This window comes from Ornithorhynchus anatinus, chromosome 2 (genome assembly GCF_004115215.2).
Source record: "Ornithorhynchus anatinus isolate Pmale09 chromosome 2, mOrnAna1.pri.v4, whole genome shotgun sequence".
NCBI lineage: Eukaryota > Metazoa > Chordata > Mammalia > Monotremata > Ornithorhynchidae > Ornithorhynchus > Ornithorhynchus anatinus.
This window is the reverse complement of record NC_041729.1, coordinates 169,328,044-169,343,472: the sequence shown is the minus strand read 5'-3', so window position 1 is coordinate 169,343,472 and position 15,429 is coordinate 169,328,044. Positions and strand designations below refer to the sequence as shown.

General features: G+C 49.9%; 1 protein-coding gene across 2 annotated transcripts in view; it reads right to left on the bottom strand.

The window, feature by feature from the left end:
• The window catches only part of PDE3A (phosphodiesterase 3A), a 298,794-nt gene extending 283,579 nt beyond the window's left edge, over positions 1-15,215 (bottom strand). The window contains exon 1 of one of the 2 annotated variants that reach the window (XM_029052392.1): positions 15,117-15,215. In XM_029052392.1, coding sequence (XP_028908225.1) covers positions 15,117-15,179 — 63 coding nt within the window. In that variant the 5' untranslated portion in view covers positions 15,180-15,215. Of the gene's footprint in view, positions 1-7,380; positions 7,576-15,116 lie in introns of those variants that run through there. The other variant, XM_029052378.2, reaches the window with a different exon arrangement.
• Positions 15,216-15,429: the final 214 nt, after the last annotated feature.

Here is a 15,429-nt window from a genome sequence, read left to right as displayed (position 1 = left end):
TATAGATACGTCTATATAGACACAAGTGCTGTGGGGTCGGGAGAGGGGAGAAAAGCAAAGGGAGTGAGTCGGGGCGACGCGAGGGAAGGGGAGCTGAGGAAAAGGGGGCTTAGTCTGGGAAGGCCTCCTGGAGGAGGTGAGCCTTCAGTAGGGCTTTGAAATGGGGAAGTGTAATTGTTTGGCAGATTTGAGGAGGAAGGGCATTCCAGGCCAGAGGTAGGACGTGGGCCAGAGGTCAGAGGTGAGACAGGCGAGATGGAGGCCCCGTGAGGAGGTTAGTGGCCTCCAAGGAGCGGAGTGTGTGGGCTGGGATGGAGAAGGAGAGAAGAGAGGTGAGGTAGGAGGGGACAAGGGGATGGACAGCTTTGAAGTGAGGAATTTTTGCTTCATGCGAAGGTTGATAGGCAACCACTGGAGGTTTTTGAGGAGGGGGGTGACATAACCAGAACGTTTCTGTAGAAAGATAATACGGGCAGCAGAGTGAAATTTGGACTGAAGCGGGGAGAGACAGGAGGTTGGGAGGTCAGAAAGGAGGCTGATGCAGTAATCCAGTCGGGATAGGATGAGTGATTGTGCTATACTATGTGCCAGACACTGTTCTAAACGCTGGGGTAGCTACAAACTAATTAGGTTGAACACTGTCCCTGTCCCCCACAGTGCTCAGAATCTTAATCCCCATTTTGCAGATAAGGGAATTGAGACACAGAGAAGTAAAGTGACTAGCCCAAGTTCTCAAGGCAGACAAGGGGCCGAGCCAAGATTAGAACGCGGGTCCTTCTGACTCCCTGGCCTGTCCTCTCACCATTAGGGTATGACGTGTCTACACAGTCTATCAAATTCTCCCAAGTGTTCAGTACAGTTCTCCGCACACAGTAGTTCCTCAATAAATACTAGTGCATGACTAACGTGGAAAACTCGTCCATTTGATTCTCCACTTTGGAATCAATCGGAAGAGCCGTATCTTCTGTCTTACTCGTGGTAATTTCCCATTACAAATCCCGCCCCTCTTTCCCCCTTCTCCTCCTGGCTGAGAAACCGAGTTGTTGCATTTTATAAACGTGAGAACAACGTTGGCCCAAGCAAGGCCGACAACTTATCAGCTCCCGAGTCTAGACGGCGCAGGTCGTCGTCGTTAGGACCGACTTCCAACCCACCGATGCAAAGCCTGTGGGCTTCTGAGCCCTCTCTTCTATAAACAGAGACTTCCCTTCTCAACAGACATTGAGGTCATCTCGAGTCAGACTAATCATCGTGAGAAAGTTTATAGACTCTGGAAATCTGAAAACCAGGCTCAACTGAGACCCCTCTTGGAAAGGCAAACCAATATGATCCTCTGGGCCTTTTAGTGTCACTTGAGGAAAAAAAATTGAGATTTTTGTAGACAAAAAAAAATAACCCTGCAGTCCAAATTTCAGAAATCCGGACATCGCCATGTTAGCATGGCAGGAAAGAGACAGAATGAAGGTGAGGAGGGGAATGGGAAAGTGATTTCTGTGAACACACATATTTAATTAATTAATTATAGTATTTGTCAAGCGCTTGCTGTGTCAGATATTGTACTAAGCGCTGTGGTGGATACGAGCAAATCAGGTTAGATACAGTCCCTGTCTCACATGGGGCTCACTGTCTTGATCCCCATTTTACAGACTGAAGTAACCAAGGCACTGAGAAGTGAAGTCACTTGCCCAAGGTCACACAGCAGACAAGCGGCGGAGCTGGCTGACGCTATGAGAAGATGGATAACATGAGGACAATAAAGTCATTGACCTCATCAGGCAGTGTGGTCTGATGGAAAGAGCACGGGACATGGGAGTCAAGAGTCCAAGTTGAATCCCCTTTCTGGCCGTGACCGTCTACGAGACACTGGTCAAATGAGTAACAATAAAGATAATAGTAATAATAACAACCTCTTTGGGTCTCAGTTTTCTCATCTGTAGAGGTACAAGGTAATCAAGTTGTGCCATAAGTCCAATCAGATTGGACACAGTCCCTGTCCCACCCGGTACTCACAATCAATCCCCATTTTACAGAAGAGGTAACTGAGGGCCGGAGAAGTGAAGTGACTTGCCCAAAGTCACACCGCAGACAAGTGGCAGAGCCCGGATTCAAACCCAGGTCCTTCGGATTCTCAGGTCTGGGCTTTTTTCAGTCAGCTCCGTTACCTGATGAGTAATCGCTGCTCCAGGGATTTGAGTAATTCCAGTGGAGGGAGCCCGGCTCTGGGAATGGGGAGAGCTCGGCTCAATTCAATCATATTTATTGAGCGCTTACTGTGTGCAGAGCACCGTACTAACCACTTGGAAAGTAAAATACAGCAATAAAGAGAGATAATCCCTGTCTTGTTCTCATCCTGGCTCAGCTTGCTGAGGCAGATACCTCGGCAGGAAAGTTTTGGGCGGAAGAATAGGGTCCCAACTGGGGCTCAAAATCTAAATAGGAGGGAGCTCAGGTATCGAATCCACGTTTTACAGATGAGGAAACTGAGGCACAGAGAAGGTAAATGATTTGCCCAAGGTCACACAGAAGGTACGTGGTGGGTCCAGGATGAGAATCCAGGCCTTCTGGCTCCCAGGCCTGGGACCTTTCCACTGGGCTGCGCTGCTTCTTGGCAAGGTATTATTTCCCCATTCTGACACACCTACTGGGCTTCCAAGTATCAACAATCTAATGAAGATAACAAAAATTGTAGTATAATAGTAATAATTCATTAAGCACTCATGGTAGAGACAAGATTATCAAGTCAGACACAGTTCCTGTCCTCTACTTGTCTCACGGTATAACCGTGAGGGTAAACAGATACTGAAATTCCCATTTTCAAGATGAGGAAACAGAACCAGAGAAGTTAAGTGACTTACACGAAGACACGTAGAAGACAAATGATGGAGTCAGGATTAGAAACCAGTTCATTAATTCTGGTACTTGATAAGTGCTTTCTATGTGCCAAACACTGTACTAACCGCTGGGGTGGATATAAAATAATCAGATTGGACCTAATCCACATCCCGCATGAGGCTCACAATCTGAACAGGTGGAAGTAAGAGAAGCAGCGTGGCTCAGTGGAAAGAGCATGGACTTTGGAGTCAGAGATCATGGGTTCGAATCCCGGCTCTGCCACTTGTCAGCTGTGTGACTATGGGCAAGTCACTTAACTTCTCTGTGCCTCAGTTACCTTCTCTGTAAAATGGGGATGAAGACTGTGAGCCCCACGTGGGACAACCTGATTCCCCTGTGTCTACCCCAGCGCTTAGAACAGTGCTCTGCATATAGTAAGCGCTTAACAAATACCAACATTATTATTATTATTATCCCCATTTTCAGACAAGGAAACTTCAACACAGTGACTTGCCCAACGTCACAAAACAGACTAGCTGTGGAGGCAGGAATAGAAACCAGGTTCCCTGAGTCCCAGGCCAATCAATTAATATCTATTGAGCGCTCACTGTGTGCATACCATGTACCAGTGCTTAAGAGAGTCCAATATAACAGAGTGGGTAGACACAATTGCCCGACCACAAGGAGCTTCTAGTCCAGAGGAACACTACTCTCTACAGGCCCGTATCGTCTCCACTAGGGCCTCTCTGTTCCTCCTCATTTCCAGGCCTGTGTCCTCTCTCTTAGGCAACGCTGCTTTTCAGGTGTTTTAATAGAAAAGGAAAATATCCAAAGGACTCCCAAACTGGATTTCCAATAGATAATAATTAAAATTCTATTTGTTAAGTGCTTACTATGTGCCAGGCACTGTTCTAAGTGCTGGGGTAGATACCAGATAATCGGGTTGAACACAATCCCTGTCCCACATAGGGCTCACAGTCTTAATCCCAATTTTACAGATGAGGGAACTAGGGCACAGAACTGAGGCTCCGCCACTTGTCTTCTGTGTGACCTTGGGCAAGTTACTTCACTTCTCTGTGCCTGAGTTACCCTCATGTGTAAAATGGGGAGTAAGATTGTGAGAAGCTACTGCCTGTAATAGAACAATCGCAGGTGGAGACAGAGGCGTTCTGGGAGAGACGTGTCCATGGCATCGCTATGAGTCGGACACGACTCGACAGCATAAGACAAAACAAGGCTTTTCCCAAACCCGATCACACGGATGATCTCATTTGAAGTTCACAACATCCTTGTGAGGTTAAAAAGAGGCAGGTGTTGCTATCCCCATGTTCTAGATGAGGAAATCGAGGTCCAAGGAGGTTACGTGAACTGTCCAAGGTCATACAGCAGGCCGGGGGCAGAGCCAGGACTAGAACTCACGTCTCCTGACTCCCAGCCTTGTGCTCTTTCCATTGTGAACACTTGGGAGCAGAGATCGTGTCTCCCGACTCTGTTGTATTAAAGTCAAGTGCTTAGCACAGTGCTCTGCACACTGTAGGGCCTCAATAAATACTTCTGATTGATTGATAGATCTAGGAATTCTTGAAAAGTTGGGCAATTTTGGAGAAAGCTCTCTCAGTAGAGAGTCCTGCTACTGTGCCCATCCTTGTGATCCAAGTGCTCTGCACATAGTAAGCACTCAGTCCAATTGAAATACTCTTGAATGAATGATCCTTGAAACTTTCTTTAGTTTTAAAACGCCAAACTCAACCTAAATCGATCGAGCGCCGAGTGCAGAGCACCTACTAAGCACTTGGGAGAGTACAGCATAGCAGAGTAGGTAGACACGTTCCCTGCCCACAGGGAGCTTACAGGCTATGGGGGAGACAGATATCAATGTGAATAAAAAATGAAGGGATGGATGTGGACACAAATGCTTTGAGGCCGAGGGAGGGGTGAATAAACAGTGTGAATCCAAGTGCGAAGGAGTGGGAAGGGATTAAGCTGAGGGACAATGATAATGCTGTATCCCTCCAGGTCAAAGTAAAAGCCAAGGTGTATCCTGCACTTTAAACCTCTGACCTGCCTTCAGGCCCGGATTTTACAAGGTCTAATCATTCATTTCAGAAGGACACATCCTCGATGAGCATAGGGAAGGGGAGCCCACGGGGTAAAATGACATCAGATTATCGTCAAGACTGAATTTTTATAGTCTCCCGTTCCCTCAAAGAGCAATGAGGAAGTAAACGTGATATAACTTTAGGGAAGCAGTCAAAAGAGTCCAGGTCTGAGAGACTGGAGGCCTGGGTTCTAATCTCAGCTCTGCCCCAGTTTACCATGTGACCTTGGGCCAGCGTGTTCCTCTCACTGGGCCTCATTTTCCTCATCTGCACAACCGAGATAGGGCACGTGCTCTCTCTCTTCCCCTCAGATCCGAGAGCCTCATGTGGGCCCGGGACTCTGTCCGATCTAATAGGATAGCATATATTTGCCCCGTTGCTTGGCACAGAATGAGTGCTCAATAAATGCCAACTATCATAGATGAATTTAAGCAGCATGGCCCAGTGGATAGAGACTGGGCCTGGGAGTCAGAAGGACCTGGGTTCTAATCCCAGCTCTGCCACTTGTCTGCTGTGTGACCTTGGGAAATAAGGCCCTAGGCGGGAAAGCCCTCTTGGAGGAGGTGTGCCTTCAATAATCAATCATATTTGAGTCCTTACTGTGCACAGAGCATTATAATAAGCACTTGGGAGAGCACACTACAACAGAATTAGCATTCATTCAATCACATTTATTGAGCACTTACTGTGTGCAGAGCACTGTACTAAGAGCTTAGCAGTCACATTCCCTCTCCATTACATCTAGAGGGGAGAGACAGACATTGATTGGAATAAAGAAGTAATTCATAATATAGAATTTAAAGATATGCTGTGGGGTTGGGGCAACTATCCAATGTCCAAAAGTCACTGATCCAGGTGCACCGATGACACAGAAGGGAGAGCGAGCCAAAGAAAACAGGACTTAATCAAGGAAGGCCTCTTGGAGGAAGTTTGACCTCAGTAATGCTTTGAACATCGGGAGAGTGGTGGCCTGACTTGTATGGAGTGCAGGGAAGTTCCAGACTAGTCTGGAGTAAGGCTAGCAACTTGGAACAGTGCTTTGCACATAGTAAGCTCTTAACACATGCCATCATTATTATTATTATTATTTTCTAACTGCCCCACGGCCCACAAGCCAGCAAGCACTTTTCTGACATCTTTCTTCTTTCTTCTTCCCTTCCTGCAGAACTGCGTTTAAACATGGCTAGTGTACGTCTGCCTCTCTGGACTCATAAGAGTTACGGGTGACTTTTCCATTTTTCTCGCAGTTTGAGATTGCAAACTATTTTTGCGTTCTGTGAACCACTGGTTTCTTCACTTTCCGAAGAGATTCTCCAAAAAGGATACATTCCCTAACGTCACAGTACAACAAATTCTCAGAATCATCCCTCCCGACATCCTGCATCCCACACCCCGAAAGATTTTCAAAATGGATTTAATACACAGAGTCCTTGTTCTGGGTTGTTTATTGAATTATCATGACAACCCAGCTTACACAGCCCTTCTTTCAGCAGGGGAGAGTTCCACGCTTTCAGTCTCCATTCAGAAAGAGAAAATTCCTCTTCTGATTCTATCGACCGCCATCGATTTGTCCACCGATTATTTACGCCCTTCATATTTGCAACGGGTAACTCTCCTCGTTCAGCACCCTTTAAAAATTTTGATGGAAGGCCTGAGATTACAAATGGTTTTTTGATTGAAGTCGAGTTCTCCCCCTCAAAGGGAAAAAACCAAAACAAAACATTTTTGCATCTGGAATTTTGCACTTGGGCCTTCCCAGTTCACTCGGTTACCAGACGATTATAAATAATCGATATCGCCGTCTGGATCATAAGAACTGTTTAATGCTACTGAAATCTCTCAAAAAAATAACTTAATTAAAACCATGAATCTCCATACAGCAGAACGAATTCCTGCCTCTGTTCAGGAATGCAAGCTACTACCTCGGAGTTTGGCTCGCCTTCCAAAAAAAAGGCAGGATAGCAGAGGCTCGCTTTAATTATCCTTTTTTTTAAAAAAAAAAAAAAGAAAATGACGTCTGAATCCCTTGCATTCTTGATTCCTGCTTAGTTACCTCCCACGGACCCTGCAAATGCTTACGTTTTAAGCTTTGACTCCGAAGTGATAACCTTTTCAAATTGGTTACCTTCCCTTAACTTCGGCGAAAGGCTTTGGTATCCGTTTTCAGTCAAAGAGCTTTTTTCAAGAAGAGGTTTTCTGCCTCTGCCTCCATTTCAGACCCTCAAATATTTAAACTCACCCCGCTGATCCATGCATTTACAAACACTCTCTAAAAATGAGATGCAGACACCTAATTCTCACTGTAAAAGCCACGCAAAACAAAAGGTGCCGTGCGGTTCCGACACAGTCACCCATGCTCAGCTGCTTGTTGGATCAAATCATATTGTTGGGGGAATGAAATATGAAAAGATAAAAGAGGAAAACTGCTGAACGGCTACTGGGCACTGACCTTTGGAGGATAAAGTTGGTGAAAGGTACTTTGTTTCAGAATATGTCGAACACCGATTCGCACTGAAATTTGTCCACCACTGTCTGCTTGTGTGTCCCTAAAGCCTTCTCCCTTCATAAAATAAGTGAGCCGGTCGGAAAATTCAAACTCTTCACAGAGATGGCCTCATGGAGGGGCACGTATATAGGGTTGTCCGCAGAGGTCACCTTAGTGAGAGGACAGAATTTCTTCTAAGATAAGCAAAGCATGTCACAGAATAATAATAACTGCGGTGTTATTTAGCGCTCATTGATGTGTCAAGAACTGTACAAAGAGCTGGGATATTCATTCAGTCGTATTTATTGAGCACTAACTGTGTGCAGAGCAAGATACAAAGTCATCAGGTCCCACACGGGGCTCGTAGTAGGAGGGAGAACAGGCCCTGGATCCTCATTTTGCAGAGGAGGGAATTCAGGCACAGAAAAGTGAAGTGACTTGCCCAAGGTCACGCAGAAGGCAAGTGGCAGAGTGGGGTTTTGAACCCAAGTCTCGTGATTCCCAGGGCCGGGCTCTTTCCACTATGCCACGCTGTTTCTCACAGAGAAAGACGAACTAGCCACACAATCAACCAACTCATCAACTGGTGGCCACAAAGCCAGCCAAATGCCCAGACCCCCTTTCTCTCATCCTTCGTGAGGTTCAGGGTTCCTTTACCCAAGTCAATGACTGGACTACAAAGCGGTGTGACAGTGAAAAGAGCACAGATCTGGGAGTCAGGAGAACTGGGTTCTAATTCTGCCTTCATCTCTTGCCTGCTCTGTGGCCTTGGGCAAGTCACTTGAATTCTCTGTGCCTCAATTTCCTCACATTCAGAATGGGGATTAAATATCTGTTCTCCCTCTCCTCCTAGACTTTGAGCCTCTTGTGGGACAGAGATTAATTCTGATCTGATTTAATACTCGCTCGCTCTCAGACTGTGAGCCCCACGTAGAACATGGACTCTGTCCCACCTGATTATCTCATATCTACCCCAGCGTTTAGTATGGGGCCTGGCATATTATGATAAGTTAAGTAAGTTAAGCTCTTACTATGTGCCAGGCACTGTCCTAAGCACTGGAGCCCCAGGGTCCTGGGGGAGCTGCTGAGAGGGGAGGGAGAGAAGGAAGAGGGCAATATGGAGACCGGACACAGTCGGACAGAGTCCCTGTCCCACAATGGGCTCACAGTCTTAACCCCCGTTTTACAGATGAGATCATCGAAGCACAGAGAAATGAAGTAACTTGCCCAAGATCACACAGCAGACAAATGGCAGAGCCGGGACAAGAACCCAGGTCCTTCTGACTACCAGGTCCACGCTCCATCCACTAGGCCAGGCTGTTTCTCTTCAGCAGCAAGTAAGCACTTAACAGAATACCAATAAAAAAAAAGGAAAAAAGGTCGTAGCCCAATTACTTCAGTGCCTTGTAAAGTGTCTGGCATCTGGTAAGTGCAAAATAAATACTACAATCGTTATTATTAAATGCTCGCTCGGTGCAATGGACTGCACTAAGCTCTCAACCACATGGGGCTCACAATCCAAGTAGGAGGTGAAGGAACAAGAAAAAAGAAGAATGGAAAAAACAAAGGAGTCGAGAGATCTAGATTCTAGTTGCACCTTTGCTCACCTTGAGCAGGTCACTTCCCCTCTCTGGGCCTCCTTTTCCTCCCCTGGATAATGAGGATTCATTCAATAGTATTTATTGAGCGCTTACTAAATGCAGAGCACTGTACTAAACGCTTGATAAAATCCCCACTCTCCCTTCCTCCTCTACTGAGCTCTCTCCATGAGGGACCGTTACCACGTCCGCCCAGATCGTCCTTCTACCCTAGTGCTTGGCACACAGTAAGCACTCAAGACCATTAACATTTATTATTATTGCTCCCACCTAGTCTAGTCAATGGAACTATCTGCCTGGAACGAAATCAAAGTTCATCTGTAGACAGAGAAAACACCCTGAATCCACTTTCCTTAACAGCGCTAAACTGTGCCACTGTCAAGGCCATGGTCTTTCTCCCCTTTTAGACTGGAAGTTTGGGCAGAGAACGTGCCTATCGGCTCTGTTCTATTGGATGCTCCCAAACGCTTAGTACAGTGCTCTGCACGCGGTAAGTGCTCAATAAATATGATCGAAAAATTGCAAGGGGAATTTGCGACAAATGTGACTGACCAACCGATGGTATTTATTGTTTCCTGTGCAGAGCACTGTATGAAGCGCTAAGTGAGGGGACGCTACAATAGAGTTGGAAGACACCGATTGACCGTAGTGGTTCGGGGGGCCTGGGGGTCTCCATATTGCCCTCTTCCTTCTCCCCCTACCCTCTCACCAGCTCCCCCAGGACCCTGGGGCCACAGTGGGGAGTGGAGGCCGTGGGTCTGGAGGCTGGACCGCTCTCTGGTCTCGAAAAATACGGCCCCTCTATGCTCAGCACTCTCCCCGGAAATGCCGGTGTGTCTTTGATGACGTCGATAACGGTGAGAATAATAATAATAATGCTAATAAAGATGTCATTTATTAAGCGCTTACCACGTGCCAGGCACTGTACTCAGTGCTGGGGTGGATACAAGCAAATTGGGTTGGAAACGAGTCCTGTCCCACTTCGGGCTCACAGTCTCGATCCCACTTTACAGACGAGGTAACTGAGGCACAGAGAAGTGATTTGCCCAAGAAGTGACACAGCGGACAAGTGGCAGAACCGGGATTAGAAGCCATGACCTTCTGACTCCCAGGCCCCTGCTCTATTCTGCGCTTACTATGTGCCAAGCCCCATGCCAGATGCTGGGGTAGACGCAAGGCAGTCAGATCGGACCCAGTCCCCTGTCTGGCTTTGAGCTCCCAGTCAAAGACGGAGGGAGGGCCGGTATCGTCATCCCCATTTGCCAGATGAGGAAAACCGAGGCACAGAGCGAGGCCGTGACTTGCCCCAAGTCACCCGGAGGGTCGGTGGTCGAGCCGGGACGAGGACCCGGATCTTCTGACTCCCGGCCCCACGCTCTCTCCACCGGGCCGCGCTTCCGCTGACTCTTCGGTTTGCCAAGTTGGGTCCAAAATTGTTATTTCCACTGGAAATATCCTCTCAAAAAACACATTTGCCAAGGGCTGACTGGGCCAGAGGCACAAGAACACATCGTTTTTTCTTCGTTGATTTATCATCTTTTGCCTCACTAAAAGTCAGAGTCATCGCGAAAAAATGTCTTCATGACAAAGGTGGAACTCTGGAGGCCCACTCGAACTCTACTCCGCATCCTTCTCTCTCCCTCTTCCTTCCTCCCCAAAGCCTCCCGGAGAGGTATATTTTATTCAGGCGCAAGAAGATGCAGTTATCCATATAGCAGATCTACACACACACATCCTCACTAACCTGGAAATGAAACTGTTTTTCATTGATTTTTTTTTTTTTTGCAAGCATTTTAAGACGCCTTTATCTTCCAGTGTTTAAAATTGTTTGTGTTGGGAGAACGACAACTTTAAACTGGCTATCTGTTCCCAGTCCCAGAGATAAAGTCCAGCGAGATGCCTGACTTCCCCAGGGACATGATGTGGCGGGTGACTGGAAAAGAAAAATGATTTTCATTCCTTGGGCGACCATAAATCGCCCGCCCTCCTTCACCTTGCCTCGGGAAGGTCAAAGTCCAGTTGGGATATCTTGTGAACTCCGCTAGTCCCTAGCAGACAAACAACTCTAGATTGTAAATTCGTCGTGAACAGGAAATGTGTCTGCTAGATTGTCATGTCGTACTCTCCCAAGGTCTCAGTACAGTGCCCTGCACACGGTAAGTGCTCCATAAATACGGCTGATGGACCGGATCTTGTCAACTCGGCTGGTCCCTAGCAGACCAACTACTCTGGATTGTCAATTTGTTGAGGGCAAGGGCATGTGCCTCTTAGATTGTTGTGTTGTACTCTCCCAAGTTCTCAACACAGTACCCTGCACACAGTAAGTGTTCCACAAATACGGCTGGTTCACTCCAAGATCCCTACATTTTGGTTCAGAGCGCGCGTCACGCCGTATTTGTGAGGTAGGTTTGGAGAGGGGCCCCGGGCTCGTTGATCTGGTTCGGACTTTTCCGAGGAGACAGAGGGGAGGCCTGTGATATTGTGGCAGTCCTCTCTGCCAGTGATTTGCAAAGTAAATAAGACCGTGGCATACTTTGCACCTTCTATCTTAAGTTCGCCTTCCTGGGATAATTCCGATAAGCAGCTTAAGTCCAAAGATATGGACCTGTCAAGAAGACTAGGCTAGTATCAAGCGCTGTGACTCTTAACAGTGAAGGCAGTTTGGTCTTCTTTTTAATATGAACTCGGTCCTATTTTTAACATATTATATTTAAAAAGCCGTTGAAGAGAGCAACACTCCCCCATGGCCTCCTGTAGCGTTCTGGGAATCGGAATTCCTCAAACACAAGCCTCGTTTGACCAGTAACCAGAATCCCACACTTTATAATATTCTTCAGAAGCACGCAGTTAAAAATAGTAACCCCCACCCCCCAAAATGTTACCAAAATAGACCAGATTTAAGCATACATTTTCTGTGGGAAAGAGATATCTTTCGATATAGCCGCCGAAAAACAATTCTTGGTTATATTCATCCATTTTATACTCTGCTTTTCCCCAACGAGGCTACCACGAGAAAGCTAAGGACCAATCTGCCACGACTGTGGAACGGGTCAGGGCGGACCCATCTTCGATGCGTCGAGGGAACAGAAATCAGCCATTTCCCCCTCGGTGAAACACCAAGCCCTTCGACGTCTGAAGGAAAGACTGCCACGGACTACTGACATAAACGCCGTTTGTCGTGAAATCAAGGAAAGACGATCTTTAAACTTGGAATCTTGGCTGTTGAGTTCAAATTTCCCAGTAAGTGAAAAATCTGTTCCGAATCAGAGGCATTTCCGGTAGCTTCCCACATGGCTAATTAACATCCCAGCTGTAAAATAAAAGAGACGCATCCAAACCCTGGTTCTCCGAGAGCATATTCTAAGTAGCCCTCTAGCTTTCATCTAGCTGGGTGCCTCTAATTCCCTCTAAAACAATCCCGGACGAATCAGTTTTTCTGGGTTTTCCTCCTCTGGGATTTTGCGAGGGGGCTTGCGGCTTTTATACGGACTCGATTTAAAGAAAATGTTCAATAAGTACATTTGTTCTCAAATAAAGCTCGGGCTTGCGGGGCTGTCGACCATCGATCTCAAACACGTCAAGACCCACCGCAGATATATGGAATCAACCCTTTTCCAGAAACAGAGCAGCCTAAGGTTAAACTGATGGTAACTCAGGAAAAACAAAAACAGAAAACATGCTGCACTTCACAGCTTCTCTGGGAAAGCACATGGAAAGAGAGACATTTCCTCTTGGGGAATCGCCTTTCCCTGTCCCTAGAAAATCAGATCTGGAGAAATCTCGCCCAGCTCTTGAGCGAAAGCGGGCAGTGGAAATTTATGTGCCGACCAAACCGATCGAAACAAGTGTCAAAGTCACACTGACGCAAGACATCCTAGATGCCCCGATCACAACAACAACTATCATAATAACCGTGGCGTTTGTTCAGCGCTTCTTAGGTGTCAAGCACTGTCCTGAGCGCTGGACAAGAATACAAGCTAATCAGTTCAGTGGCTCTCGCTGCCCCACCCGAAGCTCACAATCAAAGTAGGAGGGAGGACAGGTTTTGAATTCCCAATTTACAGATGACTTTGGTACTGGCAAGAGTTGTTTATTTGTTATTATTATTATCGATAATATTACAGCATGATTATTCTGTTATTTGTTGGGCGCTTACCCTGTGTCAAGCACTGTCCTAAACGTTGTTCACCCCCTCCAGGCTTTCCATAGGAGAAAGTCACCCCCAACCACACCCGTCCGCTGATAGTTTATGCCCTATAAATTATTCCCCTCTCAATTCGCCGTGGGCACGGAATGTGTCTACCGACTCTGTTCCACGATACTCTCCCGAATGCTTAGCACAGTGCGTGGCACGCGCGAAGCGCTCAACGAATAAAATCGATTACTCCGAAACCGAATCGTCATGATATTCGTTAAGCGCTTCCAATGCGCCGGGCACTGTCCTAAGCGCCGGAACATGAGATCCAGCGGTCGATCATTTTTTTTAAAGCGGCGAGAGGGGTGCCTCCCGACCCTGTGGGGGCTACGTATTAGACGACAAACTCCCGGGACCCGCGACCTTAGCTGCAAACGCTCAAGACCCAGTACAGCGCTAAGCGCCGAGTGCAGCGCTCCGCACACAGTCAGCGCTCAATCAATACGACCGAATGAATGAAGACCCGCTATTTGCTGCGCGCCTCGGCGTCCGCTTCGATCCTTCGCAGCTGCAGCCTAAGGGCGCGGCCTCCCCTCCCCAGCCCCCGGGCTACGTACTGAGCGCTCACTGTGCGCACGGCGCTGCGCTGAGCGCTCGGGAGAGGGAGGGAAGCCCTCTGTCCCGGGAATTCGGGCCCTGACCGCTCTCCTGCCTTGTCCCCCGGCAGGAAGGGGCCGAGAGGCCGCGGACACCGCTTTCTGCTCGCCAAACTTCAGCTGCGGCAATTGGCAATCCGGAGCCACCGGGATGGACGGACGGATGGACGGACGGACGGACGGATGGACGGACGGCAGACCCGAGGGAGAAGCAGCCCGGTTTAGGGGGGCTCCCGAGGATCGGTTCTCGGAGCCCCCCGGGGCACAGTTTCTGGAGGAGCTCGGGGCACCGTTTGGGGGCAATCCCGGGGCACAGTTTCTGGAGGAGCCCGGGGCATGGTTCTTGGGGAATCCCGGGGCAGAGTCTCTGGGCACCCCCGGGGCGCAGATTCTGGAACCCCCCGGGGCGCAGTTGCTGGAGGAGCTCGGGCCACAGTTTGGGGGGCATCCCGGGGCCCGATTTATGGGGGAACCCGGGGCACTGCTTCTTAGGGAATCCCGGGGCCCAGTTTCTGGGGGAGGCCGGGGCGCTGTTTCTTGGAGCCACCCCCCCCCCCGGGGTGCAGTTTCTGGAGTAGCCCGAGGCACGGTTTTGGGGGAATCCCGGGACCCAGTTTCTGGGGGAGCCCGGGGCACTGTTTCTTGGAGCCCCCCCCCGGGGGCACAGTTTCTGGAGGAGCCCGGGGCACGGTTCTCGGCGAATCCGGGGCCCAGTTTCTGGGGGAGCCCGAGGCACGGTTTGGGGGGAATACCGGGGCACGGTTTCTGGGGGAGCCCGGGGCCTGGTTCTTGAGGGGGGGGTCCCTGGGCACAGTCCTGGGGGACCCCGGGGCACTGTTTCCTGGAGCCCCCCGGGGCGCAGTTTCTTGGGGAGGAGCTCCCGGGGCGCGGTTCCTGGGGGTGCCCGGAGCTCGGGTCTTGGGGACTCCCGGGGTGCAGTTTCTGGGGGCGGCCGAGGGACAGTCCTTGGAGAGTGCAGGGGCGCGCTTGCCGGGCTCGGGTGTTGGGGGAGCCCGAAGCATACTTCTCGGAGATGCCCGGGGCGCGTCTTGGGGGGGGTGGGGGGGCCGTCCAGGGCGTCGGCGGGACATCCATCCATCCATCCATCCCTCCATCCATCCCTTCCTCCCTCCCTCCCTCCCTCCGTCCATCCATCCTTCGGTCCATCCCTCCATCCCTCCTCCTCATCAGTCATCTCCCGCCCGCTCCCGAGTCCCCCCTCTGCCAAACGCGGTCCAGGACGAGGTCCTCCCGCAGCCCTCCCCGGTCCGGTCCCCGTCCGGTCCCCGGTGTCCCCGTCCGGGTCCTCACCTGGTCCCTGGGGATGCAGGGCAGCGAGGTGCGGCGGTGCGGCTTGGTGCCGCAGCCGGACATGTCGGCGGGGGCGGCGGGGCCGGACGCCGGGGTCCTCCGGGCGGTCCGGCCCGGCCCGGCCGCAGCCCCGGGGCCCCCGGCTCCCGCTGCCGCTCCGGCCCGGACCCCTGCTCCGGCCCCTGCTCCGGCCCCTGCTCCCGGGCCGGCCCTCGCAGGCGGCCGCGGTCCCGGTGGTCCCGGTGGTCCCGGCGGGGCTAGCGGGGGCCAGCATGGGGGCGGCCGGGGCTAGCCATCTCCGGGTGGCCGGGAC